Raw genomic sequence first — 24128 nt, forward strand, 5'->3', positions numbered from 1 at the left:
CTGACCTTGCTTGCCCTTGACTAAAAGCAAAAGCTGATTTTAATCTGAAGTATTTTGTCTTGCAAATGAAGTCTTCCATTATAAACAATTACAAATGCATAAACAAGGTAATGTAGGTCACTCAACTTACTTTTTTCCTTGAAGTTTCTCTTTATTTTTTCCCAAAATCTTCAAAAGTGGGATTATTAGGAAAGCTCCAGAATCCAGGAGCTGTGCATTATGCTGAAGATTGAGTCATGAATGGTAGATTACAGCAATATCTCTCACTCCAACCATACCCTTTTCTTCTACTGTTGTCTGTTATGAAAATGAAAACACTGAAGGAGTACACAGAGATTTTTCTTATCCTTAGTTTAATGAGAAAAATCCTAACTCTTGTTACAAGTGCTTTATTCATTCCTTTTCTCTTTTTCTACAGTATTGGGTCATCTCTCAACACAGACAGTAAATTGTTTGAAGAAATTACAATCTCTGATATAAGGCCCAATTCTAATTTCAGAGCTACTAAGTAAACAATCTAGAAAAAACAATTTATATAGCAATATACTAACAGAAAACTAACTAGCAGAAAACACCAGCATAAAAAAGTTACTGATAGGAAATGTAATGTTATTCCCAACTTCAGCTCTATTTTATTTATACATGGGGTCATGAATTCAACACAAACATTCTCATTACTTATAGAGGGGATATTTTACAATGTTTCAAATTAAGGGAGGAACATCTTCATTATTTTCAAAATCATAGGAGCTCTTCTTAGCCTCAGTAACCTTCTGTGGTTGGAGCTTTATAGGTCCCTGTCCAGTTCGTTCCTTTTCTTGGACTATCTTTGTCACATCAGGGAATGAATATTTGCTAGGATCCACTTCCAACTTCTCAACTTGTCCACTCCTGAGACAAGAGGGAAATAAACAGAAAAAAACATAATTTGAGTGTCAAATATAGGAGAACTGTTTGAATTTATTATGTGATTCTATGGTTCTATTTTGGGTGCCTGCCTATAAACACATGGTATGAGGGTTGTTACTGAGTCCAATTAAACCAGGGTTAAGAGTTCTTCTAACTTGAGAATTGATTGCTAAATAAAAACCCTAAGTGTAAACACATGAAAATAATACAAAATCTCTAAGATTTTGTACAGAAGAATCTCTAGTCTCCAACTTCAAAAGTTAATTTTAGATAGCTATAATTCCCTTTATATCAGAACATGGTGACTGCTGGTATCACAGTACAAATCACTGGCTTTTGATGTAAGATTTTTTTAAATCCAACTGGGTTTTTTTATTCTTTTTTTTTTCTGTTCCTTTTGGCACAGTTCCTTCCTACTTACTGTCTATTAATTTCCAGGTGACAGGTCCATCTTTGGAAAACAGAAATATTTGCATTTATAGAGAAAATACAATTTTAGGAACTTATCTGCCTTGATCAGCTAATTCTTGTATTTTGGCAACATGACTCCTCACCATGTTTTTATTATTAAAAAATAAATTAAATTATAAGAAAAGTCAGAGTTTTAACACAATTTTCATATTCTATTGCTGTTAGGGATACTCTTTCAGATGACACTTAGAAATGTGTACTGGCCACTCATTAAGGTAATCTATCCACATCACATGATGATCAAAGATTTGAAACATACTCTCTGTCTTGCAGCATTTAATCTCATTGTTTATTTCTAAGAGAGGAGCTCAGTGATTAAATGGAAAAAATCTAACCTGCTTTCATGCAATTTGTAACTGTTTACATGAAAAAATGGCAAAATGGAAATTTAGTTGTACAATTATGCTTAATTTCTTCAAATTAGAACATGATTTGTACATCTTTGTACTCCATTTTATACTGAGTCACAGCTCCCAGCTCAGCATTAGAAAAGACAGTGCCTCATCCTTCAGAGATGTGAGAAAATTGTTTACCCAGGAGATCAGAAAGGCTCCTTAGAAATAGAACAAACAAGGGGGAGGCAAAGTCACTGCGTGACAGAATGCATTTTATGGATGACAACACAGAAAATGAAAATTCGAATATAAAGCACAGTTAAAGATTTTAAACTGAAAATACACCATCTTTAGTTGTTAAAACAGGGAGAGTTTTGCAGGGCAGCTTCCAGATTGTGCCAGTGCTTCTCCATCAAGGCTGTGGGAGATGTGAGCAGGCATCCCAGCCCTCACTAGGGCAGGGTCTCTGTCCCACTGGAGCAGAGGTGCAGAGGGGCTCACGGGAGGGCTCCTCCTCCTCTGTGCTGTGCTGAGGAAAGCAGGAGCTCCACAAGAGGCAGTCACCAGCCTAACCACCCCTTTCAGCTCTATGCCACTAGGTTTTTCTTGTACTAAAAGAATAATTTGATCACTTTTTCTGAGCAGAAAACAGCCAGAGAAGCTAGATGCTCTAATAACCTGCATAAATCTTTTCCAAATAGCAGCATAAGCAAGAATTACTCTGAGTAGAATTTTATGGGTAATGAAAACAAATACAAGAAAAGTTTTATTTCTTTACCCTAAAAATTCTTCAATTTAAAAAGCTAGATTTTTTTTTTCTGATATTGCACTATACTATTAAATGAAACAAAAAAGTGTTCATTTGTGGCAACATACTGAAAAATGTTCATCTCCCCAAAAGTAAAGGGCATTTTAGTTTCCTGTGTAATTTACAAAATGTGCTGTGACCTGGAATCACTTCATCATTAGCTGTTGGTGAGATCACAAAGAGAGCAGACCCTTAAACTAATCATTTACCACTAATCTGAGGCACCTCAGAAAAAGCTAAAAAGCATAAACATGAGAATAAATTAGGCTCAGCTTGCACCTCCATCACATGCTAGAAAAAAACTTCCTTAAATTGAAGTATTTCAATTAGCAGTGGTAGCTCACATTTGTTCAACAACTCTAAAATTGTACAAATTGTCATTCATGAAAACACAATAATGGAGTTTGAATATCTTATTGCTTAGTAGGAGAATAAACTTCAGCATTCCAGAATTGAATTCACAGTGAGTGTCATAAGTAACAATCCACATCAACAAGCTATGACAAGGTTATTGCATCATAAATGCAATTCTCAAAATTGCATTCTCAGTTTTGCAATATCACATGTAATCTCAAAGTATGTTAACAACAGGCAACAGGTAAGACTGAGAATCAAGCACAGTGAATTTTTCCAGAAAGGAGGTGGTTTTCATGTACTTACATGAACATGATCAAACCCTCTATACGTGTTTAGTAAAGCTCCCCAGTGCTACCCCAGGTACCACAATACAACAATTGGCTGACAGCAAGACTGCCAGGCTGAACCCAGTGCAGCTACAGCACAGATCTGATGCTCTCATCATGCAACCATGCAAAAGAGGCTGGGGATTGATGAGGTCAAGCGTAACCACCTGATCATTTTTTGAATGAAGTTTTTCCATGTAATTAACAGAATAAAAACAATCTTGTTGCTGAAGCTCTTCCATGAGCAATGGTAAAACAGCTGTTATGGAAACAAAAATACTCCTTGAAGGACCAGCTACAGAACATACTCGAAAATCTCAGTGTTTGCAAACTATTTCAAGTTCAGGTCTAAAAACAGATAAAATTCACAGTTTTTGGCACTCCTACCTGCTGCTGAGTGTTCTCTACCTAAAAAAATTATGTTCAAACACTAGAGCTCCACACAAAAATAAATTAAAACCTTTATTTCCTCCTGATATTTTTTTCCCTTTGAAAGGCTATTTCTACCTCCATACAGTTTGATTAGGCTTTTAATAAATTAAAATTAGAAGACTCCACAAAAAAGAAAGTTTTGCATCTATAGCAGCCTGCTGAACAATCTGGTGTGTGACATATGGCATATCTGATAATTTGGTATTTCTTGATAATTTACACTTTTATTTACACAGTCTTTAATCCCCATACTTGATATTTAAATTACTTGACAGTTATATTTCCCTGTGTCAACTTCTGAATTTCAATAAAATTTAGATTGCTAGAGATTTCTCATATCTTTGATCCAGAATATATGGTTATTGGCATGTGACTGAAAGTTTCCTTTCTGGTGTCAGGACATAAATATAAAGATATTTAGGAGTCACAACCAACTGCTTTGAAGAGGCACTTTTTCAAATCTTTTAACACTGTGAATGAAACAGGACAAAAAATCATTATCATCCTAGACAAAGTACTAATAAATGCTTTTCTTGAATAAAAAAATAGAGTGATTCCAGTATATGGAATGACATCTTATTTGAGAGCTTAGAGAAAGACAATTCTTTATTTAGGTGTGTTAAAAACTGATGGTGAACATAGGACACTTGTCATACTCTGGTCTTAATTTTTGAAATTATAAGCTTAGAAAAAATCTACTAGGTAATCTAAGCAAATAATTATGGTTTTTTAAGTACCTGGAAAATTAATTCCTCTTTCATTGTTTAAGAGACCTTTTAAATCTCTGTATATGTGTGTAATCTGGAATGAAGCTGTCATTGGAGCCTTCAGAATCAGTGGGAAGACATGAATACTGGTAGAATCAGATGCATCTCTCAAGGACAAAACAACAGTGAAGAATAACTAGCAAAACAGTGGTAAATGTTCTGATAAAGAAAAGGCTGATGATATCTAGGCCATTGTGTTCTAAAAGGCAAATATATTTCATGAATAGGATTCATCAGACTGAGAATACTGTTTACCCAGAATATTGTTTACATATGAGAATATGTATATTACTAATGTCCATGTTTTGAAAAGTTAGAAAATTATAGCCATTGTGACATTTTCAACTTCACTGTTCCATCCCTTTCCTTCTTTTGAATAATCACTTCAAGATATTAAATTTTGAACTGCTCTTGTCTGCAAGCAAGAAAAATTCTCCAATACCTGCAATATGCAAATTGACTCTGAATTTCTATATGTGACTATAATATAATTTTATTTTCTCTCCTTTCATTGTTATATTTGTCAGACAAACTTGAAATCCTTAAATATTTCGGAAACATATACTGAAAACATACTTTATTCTAACAAAGTTTTTTCAAAGTTATAGAATGTTAGAAAACAACTTTTAAGTCCATTTCTGTCCTCAGACTTTTGTCCTTGTCCCATCTGCACAACCAAAGATAACTTCAGACTGCAGTGATCAGGAACTAACTGAAGTGTTCTCTCGAGAATGCTTCCTCCAGAAGGGCACATTTCTGAAGCCTTCTCACCTTTATTATAGTCAAGGATTATCAGATGCCAGTGTGCAAATTAATTTTCAAATCACTTCTGAGGAACCCCCCCTTTTGTTCTCCTAATTAGACAAATGATGGAGATGTACACCCTCTACTTTGATTAGCTCCAGGCCTCTATGAGAATGCAAATGACTCCATCCTTCGAGATTAATTTGAGTAAAAAACATTTTAACATGTTGCTTAGTCATATCTGACTACAGTTTCTGGTTAAGAAGCCAACTGAATTACAGTTCCTATGACTCCTCCTTTCCCATATATTACTTGCATTCTAAAAGTTCTCAATGTCTTCACGACAGATAGCAAATTCCATTACCAGAAAATATTAATTCTGCAAAGTGTTCTGCTCTAAAAATTTGTGATCTAATCCCAGGTATTTATCAAAGGCATTACATCTCAATAGAACTGATAACTGACTTGTCATTTGTGATCTTTGCACACATTTACTTATCTGTCATTCAGGCCACTATTCAGATGCACTTGTCTTTCTTCATGTTGAAATGTTTGTGCTTGGTATAGACACTGAGAATTTGGGTTCTGAAAGATCCCATAAATCCTGTTGCAGCTCTTTCAGATCAGTTTGTCTGCAACACCAATCAGTTTCTGACCTCATCTCACCTCCCTTCCCAATCCTGAGGAAATGACTCATTTTGTTCTACTGTATTTCTCTTCACAACACAGAGCTCTCTCCTCTCCAACCCATCACATTCCTCTGTGTAAGCTGTAGGAATTTCAGACTGGGAGAGATTTTCAGCCATTCATTCTGTGGAAAGGCATTATTCTGACACTTCACAAGGACTGCTTCAAGAAATCATATTAGAACTTCTCACTCCCAAAGAAAGATTCTTACTCTTAGATCTACAATTTTTCCCACAAATTTTTTCTTTGCCTCTTCTCCACCAAAATGAACCAAGCTAAATCAGGGTCATCCAGTAAAACAGAGCTTTGCAGTAGGTTTCATATTCACCAACACTTATATCTCAAGTGAGATGGCTGTAGAGAATTTTTGAAATAATCACTCTTTTATTCTTTATTTGTTAATAAGCAAAGAAAAGCTCAACTAAAACCTTCTCCAAGACTTTACTTCTCCAAGAAAAGTAAAGTAATGCTTGTTTATCACTGAAACTGCACACCATAAAAGAAGTTCTGTTAATGAGTCTTATCATGACATGTTTGCTAGAAAAAGATTAGAATTAAAATCCAATACAGTAATTAAAACCATTCAAGTTTTCTCAGTCTCAAGTTCAATACAAATGACAGGTAATTTTATATATTTTATGTCTCTCACAATTAGTGAAATTCGTCTGAAACTGTTCAGAGGCATTTATGGGCTCACCAGCATACAGAGGTGGACAACCCAACAGCATATTTTTACTTTTTTTCTCCTTAAGAATTCAGATGAAAAAAACCCCAAACCAAACTAAACAAAACAAAACTAAGCTAAACAAAAAATTGCCAAAAGCCAAACATTATTCACTGCCACTAAGAACTAATTCCAGTAGAATGTAAGTCAGATTTCCAGCCAAATATATCACATGGTATTCTCTAGAGCATGTGCTGGCTTGGTCACCCAGTGCACTCCTGCATAGCTAAGAGGGGAAAAGACACTTAGGGCAGTCAGATTTGCAATGCCTGAACTACTAAGATAGGAATCACTTCTACCTTGCATTCCTTATTTCAGTAAAAAAGATGTGTATAGATCAGAACTTGCTGATTGGTTTTTAACTCTGCAGAAGTTGCCACTCCATTCCTCTGCCTCTCCAAATTAAACCATTCTCTGGCTACATTTCTCAACCTCTCTGTATATAAAGATTTACAGTAATAAAAAATAAAATAAAAGCAAAAGAAGAAAACTAAAAAAATTAAAGAAAAAAAGTTGTATTCCTAAGAATATTTAATTACTGGAGGAACTCAAATGTGTGTATATTTACATTTAGAGACATTTTGTGTTTAATTTTTTTCTTCTCCAACATGCTAAAGGAAGGATAGTCTAAAGCTGAAGGTATGAGACCAGGATTGTTGACTTTATGTAACTGTTACTTTTAAGATTTCCAGTACAATTTCAGAAAAGTCGGTTTCTACCTACCTCTGAATTTCCTCTATGCAGCTATGGAGATCTCAGCTTTGGTATCATACAGCTGAACTGTGAGGCCAGTTCCAGTAAGGAATGGCACACCCAGCTACTGCATTGACAGAGGCTTTGTAAATAGAACTGATCAGTCCATTATTTTTATATTAGTCTGAATATTATAGATCAGCATAATTCCTTTTACAGAAGCTTGCCTCTTTGAAGGTTCCACATACAGTTTTGTACACAGTCACAGAAGAAATCTCTCATACATTGCAGAAGTAATGACAGTATCATCATGTAATCTAGCTAACAAGAGTTAAAGAGATTTAAAGCTCTGCATTACAGTTTGGCAGATTATATGTCTGACAGCATTTAGCTAAGACATCTGTAGCTGTCAAGTATAATCACTGTAATGAATGTTCTTCTGTAATCTAAGAGACAACAATTCAGCAAATTTTTAACATCTGGCTAGTCAGCGACTTTTCAGCTAAAGAGGTCAAAACATGCTATTTTTAGAAAGAACTGTAATTCAAAGACTCTTTTCCTACTTCTACTTTTGTGGGATATATCACTGTAATATTTTAGCCCTCAAAATCTGCAGAAAGCATATTATTAAAACTGCACAGAAATCAAACACAAATTTTTGGAATTTCACTACGCCACAGAATATCTGTAGTTCATCAGCTGGCAGGAAAGGGCACCATTTCACACAATTACCTCCATGCTCCCATTATTATTTAAATGCTTACTATGCAGCCAAAACTAAAGGCAGAGAGTTCTAAGGAACGTACAACCCTAGAACCAATTTCCTAGTCCACAAATTGTTTCTTTAACTTATTTTCTTGTAATGCATTTAAAGATTTAGCTGCATTTCTGTGGAAAAACACCATTCTTTTTGCAAAGAAGTATCGTAAAATAGACTCACAGAATGGTTTGGGTTTGAAGGGAAATTCACAGGTCATCCAGTCCAACCCCTCTGCAATGAGCAAGGCACATCCTCAAGTAAATCCCATTCAACCTGACCTTGAATGTTTATAGGGGTGGGGCCTCCATCACCTCTCTGGACAGCTGGTGCCAGTGTTTCACCCCCCTCATAACACAATTATTTCTTATACATTTTCCCTCTTTTACTTTAAGACAATTATGCCTTGAAATCTGTCCCCATATTCTCTACAAGATTCTTTTTAGTGTGAAAGGCTCCTAGAAGGTCTCCCTGAAGCCTTATCTTCCAGACTGAAGGACACAGAGTCTCTCAGCCTTTCCTCATATGAGAGGTGCTCCAGTCCTCTGATAATTTTTCTGGCCTTCCACTAGACTGCCTCCAGCAGATCCATGTCTTTACCAAGGATTGGAAAGCAGAGCAGAGAGGGAGAATCCCCTCCCTCAGCCTGCTATCCATGCTGCTTTTGATGCCATCCAGGACATGGCTGGATTTCTGGCCTGCAAAGGCACAATGCCTGCTCATGTCCGGGTTTCATTCAAGAGTATCCTCAAGTTCTTCTCAATCCCTTCGGTTCTCAGCCTTTCTTTATACCAGGGGCTGTCCTAGCCCATGTACACCACCTTGCATTTCTAGTGCATTGGGACATATGGCAAAAGCAGTTGATGTTTTTATACTCCATTAACCAGAGCAGAGCTGATTAACCATATCTGAACCTGTTAAACACCATGACATTCACATGAACCCACTCCTCAAGCTCGTCCACATCCCTTTGGATGGCATCACCCCTTCTGGAATGTGAACTGCACCACACAGCCTGGAGGCACAAACAAACGTGCTAAGAGTGTGCTTGACATGGAAAGGAAATTTCATTTACTTTTGGGAATGGAAAGGGAATCTTGCGGTTTCAATGGGGACCAAAAGAGGAATCTTTGGTGCAAGTACCTGCACTAGATGGAATGTCATGCATTTTCATGGCCTTGACTTTGAGCAAGATTTTTTGATTTTTTCTTTTTTACCTATGTATCCATGGCATGTCCCTCATATTTTCCCCTCCAAGTTGTGTCTTCCTGTTTGACGTTTTTCCCTTGCTTCTGCAACATCTGTGAGCACAGTTTGGACATGTTTTGCTCATTTGCCCTGCAAGTGATAGGATCACGTACCATTTTCTAGTAGTGACTAAATTTCCCAAATTTCCCACATTTGTTTTTGTTTCTCCTCGAATTGCAATTGCTCGGATGGAACCTCCATTGCAGAGCGTTCGTAAGACCTTCTTATTTACTTTGGTTTTCAGCAGGGATCGATTTAGGCAGGCTTTGCTGCATGTGCCAGCATTGATGGCATATGGTTTTGATGGCTTTGACTTGGAGCAAGATTTTCCTAATTTTTTTTTTCCAAAATATGCATGGCATGTCCCTCATTCCTTCCCCTCCAAGTTGTGTCATCCTCCTTGATTTTTCCCTTCCTTTTGCAACATCTGGGAGCTTAATTTTGGCATCTTTTGATACTTTGCACTGCACCTGATAGAATCCTGGTCCATTTTCTTGTAGTCACTAAATGTCCCAAATTTCCCACATTTCTTTTTTTTCTCCTCCAATTGCAATTGCTTGGATGGAATCTCCATTCCAGAGTGTGTGTAGGTCCTTCTTGTTTACTTTGGCTTTCAGCAGGGATCGATTTGGGCAGGGATTACTGCATGTGCCTGGGCTTGATGGCATATGGTTTTGATGGCTTTGACTGTGTGCAAGAATTTTTGTTGTTTTTTTTTTTTTTTCCCAAAGTGTCCATGGCATGTCCCTCATATCTTCCCCTCCAAGTTGTGTCTTCCTGTTTGACTTTTTCCCTTGCTTCTGCAACATCTGGGAGCAGAGTTTGGGCATGTTTTGGTCCTTTGCACTGCAGCTCATTTCCTCCCAAACGATTTCTTGAAGGCACTAAATCTCCCGATTTTCTGCTTTTTTTCAATTGCATTTCATTTGATCCTATCTCCTTTCCAGAGTGTTTGTTAGCCTTTCTTTTCAGGTTCGCAAGATTCCGTTTCCCTCCCCGAAAGGAAATTTCTATTCCTTTCGGGAAGGGAAACGGAATCTTGCGGTTTCAAGGGGGACCAATAGAGGAATCTTTGGGGCATGTCCCTGCACTAGATGGCATGCCATGTCTTTTCATGGCTTTGACTTTCAGCAAGATTTTTTGAGTTTTCTTTTTTTCCTATGTATCCCTGGCATGTCCCTCACATCTTCCCCTCCAAGTTGTGTCTTCCTACTGGACTATTTTCCCTGCTTTTGCAACATCTGGGAGCCTAATTTTGGCATGTTTTTGTCTTTTGCACTGCACCTGATAGAATCCTGGTCCATTATCTTGTAGTCACTAAATGTCCCAAATTTCCCACATTTCTTTTTTTTCTCCTCCAATTGCAATTGCTTGGATGGAATCTCCATTCCAGAGTGTGTGTAGGTCCGTCTTATTTACTTTGGCTTTCAGCGGGGATCGATTTGGGCAGGCATTACTGCATGTACCTGGGCTTGATGGCATATGGTTTTGATGGCTTTGACTTGGAGCAAGAATTTTTGTTGGTTTTTTTTTTTTTTCCCAAATGTCCATGGCATGTCCCTCATATCTTTCCCTCCAAGTTGTGTCATCCTCCTTGATTTTTCCCTTCCTTTTGCAACATCTGGGAGCTTAATTTTGGCATCTTTTGATACTTTGCACTGCATCTGATAGAATCCCGGACCATTATCTTGTAGTCACTAAATGTCCCAAATTTTCCACATTTCTTTTTTTTCTCCTCCAATTGCAATTGCTTGGACGGAATCTCCATTCCAAAGTGTTTGTAAGTCCTTCTTATTTACTTTGGCCTTCAACAGGGATCGATTTGGGCAGGCTTTGCTGCATGTGCTGGCACTTGATGGCATATGGTTTTGATGGCTTTGACTTGGAGCAAGATTTTCTTAATTTTTTTTTCCAAAATATGCATGGCATGTCCCTCATTCCTTCCCCTCCAAGTTTTGTCATCCTCCTTGATTTTTCCCTTTCTTTTGCAACATCTGGGAGCCTAATTTTGGCATGTTTTTGTCTTTTGCACTGCACCTGATAGAATCCTGGTCCATTATCTTGTAGTCACTAAATGTCCCAAATTTCCCAAATTACTTTTTTTCTCCTCCAATTGCAATTGCCTGGATGGAATCTCCATTCCAAAGTGTGTGTAAGTCCTTCTTATTTACTTTGGCCTTCAACGGGGATCAATTTCGGTAGGCTTTGATGCATGTGATGGCACTTGATGGCATACGGTTTAGATTGCTTTGACTTGGAGCAAGATTTTCCTAATTTTTTTTTTTCCAAAATATGCATGGCATGTCCCTCATTCCTTCCCCTCCAAGTTGTGTCATCCTCCTTGATTTTTCCCTTCCTTTTGCAACATCTGGGAGCTTAATTTTGGCATGTTTTGGTACTTAGCACTGCACCTGATACAATCCCGGTCCATTTTCTTGAAGTCACTAAATGTCCCAAATTTCCCACATTTCTTTTTTTTCTCCTCCAATTGCAATTGCTTGGATGGAATCTCCATTCCAGAGTGTGTGTAGGTCCTTCTTGTTTACTTTGGCTTTCAGCGGGGATCGATTTGGGCAGGCATTACTGCATGTGCCTGGGCTTGATGGCATATGATTTTGATGGCTTTGACTTTGGGCAAGAATTTTTGTTGTTTTTTTTTTTTTTTTTCCCAAAGTGTCCATGGCATGTCCCTCATATCTTCCCCTCCAAGTTGTGTCTTCCTGTTTGACTTTTTCCCTTGCTTCTGCAACATCTGGGAGCAGAGTTTGGGCATGTTTTGGTCCTTTGCACTGCAGCTCATTTCCTCCCAAACGATTTCTTGAAGGCACTAAATCTCCCGATTTTCTGCTTTTTTTCAATTGCATTTCATTTGATCCTATCTCCTTTCCAGAGTGTTTGTTAGCCTTTCTTTTCAGGTTCGCAAGATTCCGTTTCCCTCCCCGAAAGGAAATTTCTATTCCTTTCGGGAAGGGAAACGGAATCTTGCGGTTTCAAGGGGGACCAATAGAGGAATCTTTGGGGCATGTCCCTGCACTAGATGGCATGCCATGTCTTTTCATGGCTTTGACTTTCAGCAAGATTTTTTGAGTTTTCTTTTTTTTCCTATGTGTCCCTGGCATGTCCCTCATATCTTTCCCTCCAAGTTGTGTCTCCCTACTGGACTATTTTCCCTGCTTTTGCAATATCTGGGAGCCTAATTTTGGCATGTTTTTGTCTTTTGCACTGCACCTGATAGAATCCTGGTCCATTATCTTGTAGTCACTAAATGTCCCAAATTTCCCACATTTCTTTTTTTTCTCCTCCAATTGCAATTGCTTGGATGGAATCTCCATTCCAAAGTGTGTGTAAGTCCTTCTTGTTTACTTTGGCCTTCAACGGGGATCGATTTGGGCAAGCTTTGCTGCATGTGCTGGCACTTGATGGCATATGGTTTTGATGGCTTTGACTTTCAGCAAGATTTTCCTATTTTTTTTTTCCAAAATATGCATGGCATGTCCCTCATTCCTTCCCCTCCAAGTTGTGTCATCCTCCTTGATTTTTCCCTTCCTTTTGCAACATCTGGGAGCTTAATTTTGGCATCTTTTGATACTTTGCACTGCACCTGATAGAATCCTGGTCCATTATCTTGTAGTCACTAAATGTCCCAAATTTTCCACATTTCTTTTTTTTCTCCTCCAATTGCAATTGCTTGGACGGAATCTCCATTCCAAAGTGTGTGTAAGTCCTTCTTATTTACTTTGGCCTTCAACGGGGATCGATTTGGGCAGGCATTGATGCATGTGCTGGCACTTGATGGCATATGGTTTAGATGGCTTTGACTTGGAGCAAGATTTTCCTAATTTTTTTTTTTCCAAAATATGCATGGCATGTCCCTCATTCCTTCCCCTCCAAGTTGTGTCATCCTCCTTGATTTTTCCCTTTCTTTTGCAACATCTGGGAGCCTAATTTTGGCATGTTTTTGTCTTTTGCACTGCACCTGATAGAATCCTGGTCCATTATCTTGTAGTCACTAAATGTCCCAAATTTCCCACGTTACTTTTTTTTCTCCTCCAATTGCAATTGCTTGGATGGAATCTCCATTCCAGAGTGTGTGTAAGTCCTTCTTTTTTACTTTGGCTTTCAGCGGGGAACGATTTAGGCAGGCTTTGATGCATGTGCTGGCACTTGATGGCATATGGTTTAGATGGCTTTGACTTGGAGCAAGATTTTCCTAATTTTTTTTTTTCCAAAATATGCATGGCATGTCCCTCATTCCTTTCCCTCCAAGTTGTGTCATCCTCCTTGATTTTTCCCATCCTATTGCAACATCTGGGAGCTTAATTTTGGCATGTTTTGATACTTTGCACTGCACCTGATAGAATCCCGGACCATTTTCTTGTAGTCACTAAATGTCCCAAATTTCCCACATTTCTTTTTTTTCTCCTCCAATTGCAATTCCTCAAATGGAATCTCGATTCCAGAGTGTTTGTAAGTCCTTCCTATTTACTTTGGCCTTTAGCGGGGATCGATTTAGGCAGGCTTTGCTGCATCTGCCTGCAGTTGATGGCATATTGTTTTGATGGCTTTGACTTTGGGCAAGACCTTAATTTTTTTTTTTTCAAAAAAAAAAATTTTTTTGAAAAAAAAAATTTTTTTCAAAAAGGCATGTCCCTCATACCTTCCCCTCCAAGTTATGTCTTCCTTCTTGATTTTTCCCCTTCTTTCTGAAACATCTGTGAGCATAGTTTGAGCATGTTTTCGTCCTTTGCACTGCACCTGATAGAATGCCGGTCCATTATCTTGTATTCACTAAGTATCCCAAATATCCTACATTTGCTTTTTTTCTCCTCCAATTGCAATCAAATTCCTAGCGTCCTTGTTTCTAATCTTTTTAAAATGGGTGCAATATTTCCATTTTTCCAGTTACCAGGGGCTTCACCTGACTCTTTCCATGACTTTGCAAGTATAATGGAGAGTAAGTATCCTCCACTTTACCTAGATCTTCTGCAGCATTTCAAATACTCTGTAATCAGATTGATGTACTGTTGTAATGACTGCTTCCCAAGGAAAGGGTACAGTCCTTGGGGCTCATTAGAAACCTCAAGCAATTCTTGCAGGTGCCCTCTCATCTTCTCATAAGGCAGATCATCAAGAAAAGAAGTTAAGGACTGATTTTTCTTAGAAATGAAAAACTAAAAGTAGAATTAATAACAACTGACTCTTGCAGAACCGTTTTACCAGTGTCCTAAATAATAAAACCAAGAACAGTCAAGATCCAAAATGCCATTTTTTACTAACTCCTTAGCCTTTTTACCAAGATTCAACACAATGAAATCAAACAAGGAAACAAGTGCAACACTTCAAATATAAATGGATAAACCGCTTAAGGGACTTTCTTGTTAGAATATCTTATTCTGGTATGATTATCATTGGCTATAGCAAAAGGAAAAGGAAAGATTAAAACATATATCATGGTGTTTGTACTTAGGCCAAGTGTTCGTGAACCCCACTGTCTATCTACAGTAGCATTTGCTAAGGGTTAAAACAGAAAATAGTGCATCACTGATATTCACTTGCTTTCGGCAGTCATTAATTACAAGATTTCAAGTTGACATCATATTTGATAGGATGGATCTGGGTTACAGTACCTTACAGAATTGTTTTTAGAAGCTATTTACAAAAGCAGTAGATTAACCTGTATAACAGTAAGAAAATACATTCATGAGACAGATTCAAAATAATTGTTTTCTACAAGGTTTCCAGAGTTGAGTTCCATAGCAAGGAGCTCTGCAGAGGCCATTCTCAGTAGGTGATTTTGTTTTAGCATATACTAGTTAACAACCTGAATGAGGTGATCGAAAAAAACTGATACGCAAAAATAAGTGGATGTTTGGCTCTGGTATTGAAGGAGATCACTTTTTAATAAACAGCACCAGACAGGTTATTAATCTAAAACTTTTAGACATACTTTTACTCTCCACTAATAAATATTTTCATATTTTCAACAATAACATAAAATAAGTACATATTCTGGCATGAGAATAACACACTGATAAAAAAAAAAACTGATACAGAAGATAAAAAGGAATTACCTTCTTGTGGCTTTTTGCTGTGTATTGCAGTCAGAATGTTTAATTGAAGCTGAAACGTTTTGCTTAGCCAGGATTATTTCTTTAGCCTAAAATAAAAATAGACAAAACACAATTCTCATAAAAGTTGACACTTTTGCTTGCAAGCATTTAAATAATCTTTCAAAAATAGAAAATTGTGAGTGTCTGCATAAATTTTCTCTTGTGACATTTACTCTTTCTGTTACATTTTACCACTCTTCACTTAGCATGAAACACAGACATAAGGAAAGTTAAACCAAATTATCTGAATGGAAATATAGTCAAACATTTATACACAAGTAGATGTATATATTTAAAGAGTCTTTAAATATATACATCTACTTGTGTTTAAATATATACCATCTTGTTTAGCACCATGTTAATAATGCACATTACTGATTTCATTTTGGTTCTGGTGTCCAAGTACTTGTTCTGACATTTTTATTAAAAAATCAGCTGCAATCTGGACTTCTCCCCACTCAAATGACAAGTGACCACAAACTCCTTCAGCTCCTTTGCTAAAACAGAAACTTAGGTTCAAAGTCCAGAGGGATTCCCCTTCTCAAAGAAAACACATCCACCATGATTTTTTGGAAGATGTGTTATTGACAAAAGGGTATCTCATTGTAAAAGGATCTCTTTCCCTTCATAACAACAGCATGGGAGAGGCATCCCTGAAACATCTGAAAGGAGGAAGAACAGGAACTACACCAAATAGTTCATGTTATTCACTGTTTCACAGTCCAACTGATTTGAGAGCAGTCTGTTCCAGAAGCCCTTCACTGTGAATTTAGTCTCCCCTCTGAACCCCAAATTATATAAAGACAGTCTGTAGCTTCAGTCATCTGTTTCTGAGAATCAGTGTGAAGAGGCTGAATCCCTCTGGTTCTGTATATGCTTTGATGACAGAAAGAAAGCCTTGTTTATTTCTACCTTCCCGCTTTTCAAATATTCTTTTTTTTTAACAGAAATTCATTCTGCTGATCCCCTTGAGACTTGTGCTTCTTTCTTTGTCCTCAGAGCACACCATCAAGGACGGTGGAGAAACATGCTGATTCTGCACTCCTAAGAAAATACATCCCTGACAAGAACTGACCTTGGAACTTATGGAAGGGTTAGGATTTGCCTACTTTGGCCTCAGTAGAAAGATAATGTGAAATTTGAAGCCTGTGGTATATTAAAAAATTGACTAAATCAATATAATGAAGCTTTCTGAAAGTTATTCTATGATACTAATATTTATGATACTAATACTATGATTTCTAGTATTTACATTTTAGTGTACAGTTTTGGGCAGCACAATATAAAAAAGACATGAAGATATGAGAGAGCATCCAAAGGAGGACATGAGGATGGTGAAGGGTGTGGAGGAGAAGCTGTATGAGGAGTGGCTGAGGTCACTTGGTCTCTTCAGCCTGGAGGAGATGGAGGGGAGACTTCATTGAGATCTTCAGCATCCTCATGAGAGGAAGAGGACAGGCAGGCACTGATCTCTTCTCTCAGGTGACCAGTGACAGGACCCAAGGGAATGCCTGGAGTTGTGCCAGAGGAGGTTAAGGTTGGATATCAGGAAAAGGTTCGTTACCCAGAAGGTGTTTGGGCACTGGAGCAGGCTTCCCAGGGAAGTAGTAACACCTGAAAGAGTTCAAGAAGCACTTTGACAATGCTCTCAGGCACATGGTGTGAGGAGTTGGATTTGATGATCCTGATGTGTTCCATCCAACCCAGCCTACCCTATGATTCTATGATTAATTAGAAAACAGGAAATGACCCCTTTTGAGATCAGTATCAAAGGATTCTAGATAGAGATGTTTTAAAAAAAATCTGGAGTGTATTTGAGAAAACAGAAGGAATATGCAAAAGCCATATTTTTATTCATAGTTTCAGTCCATCTTTTTTTCCCTACAATGGCTTTCTTATTCTACAGCGGGAATTTGAGGAAACAGATTTTCCCTGAAACACATTTATGCTGAAAGATTATTAGATTTCTAGGATTCCAGAGCTGTGTCTCCACATGCCTTTGATGATAATGAAATATTACCACATTTACCATACCTAGATAAGTAAGAATTATATGAAGTAATTCTATCAAATAAAACTGACATGCATAATACACACTACTCCTATTTTTAGATTAATTAAGCAATCTAACTCTCATTGATCTTTAAATTTCGAATCTCTTTTGAAATCCCAGGCAATAAAAAGCTGTCAGCATTCATTTGAGGCTGGTAATATAATAAAGAATTGATCAAAAGTCTAAATTTTACTCTCTGACTCACTAAGCTAAGAAAAAGAAAGTTTTCAAACATGACAGAGAATGTCTCAAAACCCTAAATAAAACCTGCTTGTTAATAACACTGGGGTTTGATGCTTTTACTGAGGCAGCAATTGAACTGCTGGTGTAATCTACTGATGACATTTTATGAAATAATTTATTTAATATGCCAATTTTAGTCAAATTCTATTAAAGAACCTTCCATTTTTTTATTTGCCTGCATCATCTGCAAAGATGATGCTGCCAAAGCACAGAGGTTCAAAATTGGAGAAGTTTCATGTCACAAATATTTTTCCCAGAACACAAGGCATGTACAATGTAGTCACTGTCCACACCTTGCTCATGTAAAATCTCCATACAAAGAATTATTGCAGTATAAGCACTACACTTTAAAGGTGTCACTATATTATTTCACTGAACATTGTGTCCTTCAGTTTCTTTTGATGACCTTCCAAAAAATGTTGGTAAACACTGCCTTAGAAAGGCACCCATTCTGTGGTTATTTGTTGTGTAGCATGTAATATGGTTAAAAATATGTTCCCAGAAATTAATGTGAAAATTATTCCTTTCTTTTACTTCATGTGGAATTTACTATCTCCAACATCTGTGATGTGACAAGCTCCTCAGAGAGGCAATGAAAGAAGTTTTGGTTTTGTTTTTAAAGACTAGGGAACTATAAACAGGCTGGAAGATGAATGAAGAAAGGTTTATTAACCTGATCAGGATCTCAGTAAACCAAGTGAAAAACACTTGGAATTCAGATAGATTTCTATTGTGTGACTGAAAAGAGAGAGATATTTTTAGGACACTATTGCATGAAGCTTATTATAGGAGACTATTTTTAGATTAGTGGACATTTCACTTATGTAAGGAATGTGCTAGGCCATTTATCTAGCTGCAAAAAAAAAAATATTTTGATAACTGTTTTTTAGAAACAAAAAGGATAAAATACAGTGTAATATAGTCATTAAGCTTATCTTGTCACTGATACAGCCTAAAAGAAATGGAATGTATTCTGGTCTTTCTATTAACTTTACTAAGAGGAATTCCCATTAAGTTGCTGATCTTGAACCAGTATTCTCAAGCATTGATAAAATCAGCCATAATATTCTGCAAGAAAAATATCTATTGGCTTTCCTGTTGTCAATCATTATTCATCTACCTTTCTTCCTATATTACATCCCATTAATCATAATGATAAAATTTGTATGGTTTGAGATTATCTGAAGAGGAACTATGCCCCAAAAATTTCAAATGAGCACTCCATTTCAGTCCTAGGAGAAGAGAACAGATTCTGTGAATGTAAAAAGTCAATTAAAAAGTGAACAATAGATTAGTATCCTTTACATGCAACTGCAATGAAGTAACACAGATTCATCTTTTGTCAGTAAATCTATGAAGTTCACAGGACCACAGAATGCTGGAGATTGGCAAGGACCTGTGGAGATCATCTAATCCAAGCCCCCTGGTCAAGCCACTTGAGCCAGTTGCCCAGGACCATGTCCAGATGGCTTTAGAACATCTCCAGGGATGGAGGGTTCACAACCTCCCTGGGTGACCAGTGCAGACGCCTGGTCACCCTCACAGTCAGAGTCTCCTGGTCTTCAGGGGGAACTCCTGCATTTCAGTCTGTGCCCACTGTCTCTGGGGCTGTCACTGGGCACCACTGAAAAGAGCCTGGCTCTGATCCTTTGCACTCTTCCTTTAGGGTATTTCTGTGTATTGATGAGATCCCCTTGAGCCTTCTCTCCTCCAGGCTGGACAGTCCCAGCTCTCTCAGCCTTTCCTCACAGGAGAGGTGCCCCAATTCCTTGATCATCCTTGTGGCCCTTTGCTGGGTTCTCTCCAGCAGGTCCATGTCTCTCTTGCACTGGGGAGCCCACCACTCCATGTGTCTCCCACCAAGGCTGAACAAGGGGGAGGATGGCCTCCCTCCACCTGCTGGCCATGCTCCTAAGCTGCTCAGGACACAGCTGGTGTTCTCTGACAGAAGAGGATATTGCTGACTCACGTTCAGCTATGTGGCAACCAAGACTTTGCTTTTCTCCAAAGCTGCTTCCCAAAATCCACTGACAACATGCAGCATTCCATTCATGCATCCCCAAGCTACTCAAGCAGTTTTAACCAAACCAAGGCCAAGCTGAGGACATCTATCCAGTTATTCCATAGTGCTTCTCTCTCCTCATGTTTTACAAATATCTGAGAATCACATATTCTGAGAGGAAGTATGCTCCAGAGCCTCAGGCTAGGCAAAATACGTAGGTGTAGCTAAAATATCAAGGTAGGTTAAATATAAAGTTAATAATGGAATAAAGGCAGTTCTCAATCACAGTGTGAAGAGAGACTATTCATTTTGCTGATTTAGGTATGATTTTATGGGTAGGCAGCAGAGTTAATAGATATCCAGAAACACTTGGAAATATTTACATTTTCTAAGGCATTGATCATCCACAAAGGGACTAGCAAGATGTATGAGTAATAAAAGCAGGGTATGGGACAGAAAACTGCAAAGACAAGTAACTATTAAACAAAAATAAATCATATACATTTGAAAATTACACTATTCAAAATGACAAATGTCAAGGCCTCATTTTCGAACAAATTTATGGAAACATAAATTCTCATTTGAGTGAATTTTGAACATTCAGAAAACCTTAACTAAATAAGTACAATTTTCAGTATTCTTACAGTTTTTGGCAAAAATGCATGTTTGATTCTAGAGTGACAGTTTGTGATTCCATGAGGGGCTGTCCTCATAGGGACAGACAGATCGTATGGGATTGGATTATAGAAGGGAACATAAAAGGCAATACCCACAAAAGTTAGAGCTACTAGATGCATAGTCTTAGAATTAAATCAGAGCACAAAGAGAAAAAAAATAACCCCATAGAGCAGGGGAAGCTATTTCAGCTAAATAGCTTCCTCCTTCAGAAGGAAATGCATTTGATATACTCTGGTGGACCCACACATATCCCCTGCCCTTACACAACAGAGAAATTTCCTGAAGTCCAGAAGACCTAGAGCACCAAGAGATGGTTTTTTTCACTGTAACTATCCCTGGGCAGGATTATCATATTCCAAAAGCCAGAAGTATAAGATGTCCTACAGAGGCCTTAAAAGCAACCCAATGCTCCCAAGGCAACAGCAGAAGATGCTGCAGTTGATTAACTTCTCCCTCAGCATCCAGAACCCCACCATACAACCCATTCTCATCTCTGGAACTCCACCTCCCCAGAACTTCCAGCTCCTTGCCTGATCCAAGCAGTTTCAGTTGAAACACCATGCTGCCACAACATTCCTGCTCTATGGTCACAGTAGTTTGTACAGCTGGTCAGGGGATCCTTTCCAGCCAGGCAGAGCATGAAGGGAAAATGATCTCTTCATTCATAAAGCAACTCTTTTTCCAAACACATGAGAAATGAGAGTAGTGCATGATCCCTTTATTTGGACAAATATGTAACCTTCATATATATGTGTGCCACACAAGTTGTGATAAAACGATTTGTTCTTATTATTTCACAAGTGGAAAAAGATAGTAGGTATGGGTTTATTTTCCTTATTTAAAAAATCCTATCTTCTTAGACATTTGCATAATACTGCATGTTTTGCATAGTCTCTTTTAGCACATAAAAAGCTGATCCCGTTTAAAGTAAAGGAAATACAAATTTCTATTAATACTGATTTTCATATGTTCCTTTAGAGGGTTTTTAAATACTAAGGCTTGGCTCTGCAATTAAATTGTCTTTATGCAATGTTCCTTTTCTTGGGAAATATGCCCTGATGGGAAAGGCAAGACTGCATATCTTTAGCAAGCCAGATGTTACCTGTAACTCAGAGACATTCCGAAAGTACTCACAACATTTAAGGACCTTTGTGTGATGTCTCCTGTTTTACATACCTTTGGCATGGTGACAACTAAATGGCCAGTTGTTTGTGATCTTTTAGCACAGCTGCTGTCTGGCTTCACTTCCTCAGGGAGCACAAGCTGAAAAGGCTACCAAACAAAATGGAATTAAAGTATATCATGCTAAAATATTTTTTTCTTTCTTTTACATGGACAAAACAAATACAAGGCCACCACTATCACATCCTTTGGTTGTAAGGACACTGCAGGTGTAAATGCTTTCACTTTATGTATGGTATTACTAAACCTAATAAATTAGGCTAAATAGCTTTTGCTTACAAGTAGAGTCAGATGTATGTTCCTGAACTGCTGCCATTCCTGAAGTGGCATTTCTAAAGAAGGTTACAAATGATGCTTGACTTATATTAGCAATTAAAAGAGAAAGATTATCCAGTCTATTTCAACATAAATTAATTCTCAAGTTTTGTTTATGAAGTTGGCTCAGTTAAAAATAGGGATTTTGGTTTACTGTGGAAGTACTTGGAATTTTTTTTTCTAAAATGATGATAAAATTAAAACCACCAAGAAGAGAGAAAACTGGAATGACATTTTAAATGCCCTTCCAAAAGAATATACATCCATTGGTTTCTGTCAGGTATAAATTCCAGATTGTGAAATTGCTAAGTTCTAGCCTAGGGCAACTAGGAAGCTCTCTTCTAAAGTGAATTATGGTACACTGTGTGGGGAGAATAAGAAGAGAGGAGAGAAGGAAAGTGAAATTTTATTTCAGGCTTTGTACATCTTCTGGTTAGGACTTCCACAGTTTATGTGTGTTTCAAAATAATGCTGGTATTGAAAGAACATTCTCTCTGCATAGATGCACATGATTGGTAACTTAGAGAAGTCAGATCCAGAGTTCACTGAATAACTATGGCAAACATTAACTCTTGATTTAAAAATGAATGTATAAAAAATCACAAACCTTTCCCTTCACCAGTACTCGTACGTAAGTTGGCTGCACATCAACATCAAGTAAAGAAGTGTCCAAATGTCTTCAAAATGAAACAGAAAAAAATGAATCAATCTACAATAGAGCATATAGCTCTTTCAAAATTTCACAATATATAAAGCACAAGCTTAAATTTCAGTTATTAGATTTTCCAAAATACTACTAGGGTTTAAAGTTTTTGGGAAAAACACCCCATAATCTTCTTGTGAATGTCACTTACAATAATGTCTAAATTCTACCAAGTCCATGACATTTGCTATTGTATAACTGCAAGAATTCAAAATCCTTGATGAAAACAAAAAGGTCTTTCATCTGTTAGTTCAGTTCTTTACATTATATGAAAATTAATCTACATACTATTTTAAGTTGTGAAAATTATTTGCTACTTTTCCTTCTGAAGGTTTTACTACTAAAATTATAACAGATTCCCCCCAAAATTCCCCTTTTTTGTACAGAACTTGCTGGAAAACAATGAACAGATATACTTTCTATTCCCAGAAAACACAGTCATTTTACATCTTTCAAACAAAATTTGTGGCCTGTAAAAGCTCCAGTTTTATATCTGCTCTTCCCTATGTGACACCTGATGTGACTCATGGGAATGCACAAGCATGTATTTCCCATTTCTCTTCTTTTACAACATTACTTAACAGGTGAATTTTTCAAATGTTTTAGTCTGCATTTCTTACAGGTGAGCACAGATTATTAAAATCTGGACTACCCAGGGTCCCAAAGTGTTCAAGAAATGACTGTACATGGCACTTAGTGCTGTGGGGTAGTTGGCTAAGTCATGATGAGTCAAAGGCTGGACTTAATGACCTTGAAGGTGTTTTCCAACCTAAATGGTTCTGTGATTCTGTAGCACATCCAGCAGTTTATTGAACCTGAATAGATTTTCTGAGGTTCCAGAAAAAGATCTGTATCTTGTAAGTCAGAAACATGGAGCAAACCTCTTTTGAGGGAAATTAATGACTTTCAAGGGAAGCACACCTGGCATGAATAATATTTTTGTGATATAAAACTAGTACAAGTTTTATGTAACAAGTTTCTATTATGGACAGATAAACTTTTGGCTTTCCAGCCCCTTCCTGAAGAATGGAAAAGGTCATTGAAATGCTTAGCAGTGTATATACTATCTCCTCGTCAGATTTTGCCTGACTCAACCAAATTTCTTCCAAGCAATGCTCTAGTACATTTCAAGAATAGGCATGAGCCATGGACTCTTCTCACTAATCAAGGAAAATAAGACAAGTCCACCCTACTCTGTCTGCCTCAGGGAGAAGAAGAATTTAACTAGAAGCACATTAACAGTAATGAAGCACTTTTAGAGCCAAAGCATGAGCAAAAACCCCTCTCCCTGCAGCCCTTATCTGCAGAGGAAGAATGGAAAAGATTTTACATATGTATAAGAGAACAAGTGTGGAAGACACCTGCCTGTGGGCTGCAGAAAAACATCAGCTCCCAAAAGGATTATCAGACACAGTGTCCATTCAGGTTTAACAGAACAGTCTGAAGGGCCTTTGGCTTATTCAGCTTTACTTCCTTCCAGGTTTTGAGATTGGTTTCACTATCCACTACATTATTTGTTTTCTTCTTGAAAAGTCCCCATTACAGAGAGCAGTATAATTGAAAAACTGTGTATTACATCTCATG

The 24128-nt window shown here is 37.5% G+C and overlaps 1 protein-coding gene across 3 annotated transcripts in view; it reads right to left on the reverse strand.

Moving 5' to 3' along the window:
• Window positions 1-273: 273 nt before the first annotated feature.
• Window positions 274-24128, reverse strand: part of DNAAF11 (dynein axonemal assembly factor 11) — a 40375-nt gene continuing 16520 nt past the window's right edge. Inside the window, exons 9-12 of one of the 3 annotated variants that reach the window (XM_074557168.1) lie at window positions 22449-22518; window positions 21521-21616; window positions 15330-15415; window positions 274-891 (exon numbers count right to left, since the gene is read on the reverse strand). In XM_074557168.1, the coding sequence (XP_074413269.1) occupies window positions 705-891; window positions 15330-15415; window positions 21521-21616; window positions 22449-22518 (439 nt within the window). In that variant the 3' untranslated portion in view covers window positions 274-704. The remainder of the gene's footprint in view (window positions 892-15329; window positions 15416-21520; window positions 21617-22448; window positions 22519-24128) is intronic. The other 2 variants (XM_074557185.1, XM_074557177.1) reach the window with 2 other exon arrangements.

The sequence above is a fragment of the Zonotrichia albicollis genome, chromosome 1 (genome assembly GCF_047830755.1).
Source record: "Zonotrichia albicollis isolate bZonAlb1 chromosome 1, bZonAlb1.hap1, whole genome shotgun sequence".
NCBI classification, from domain to species: Eukaryota; Metazoa; Chordata; class Aves; order Passeriformes; family Passerellidae; genus Zonotrichia; species Zonotrichia albicollis.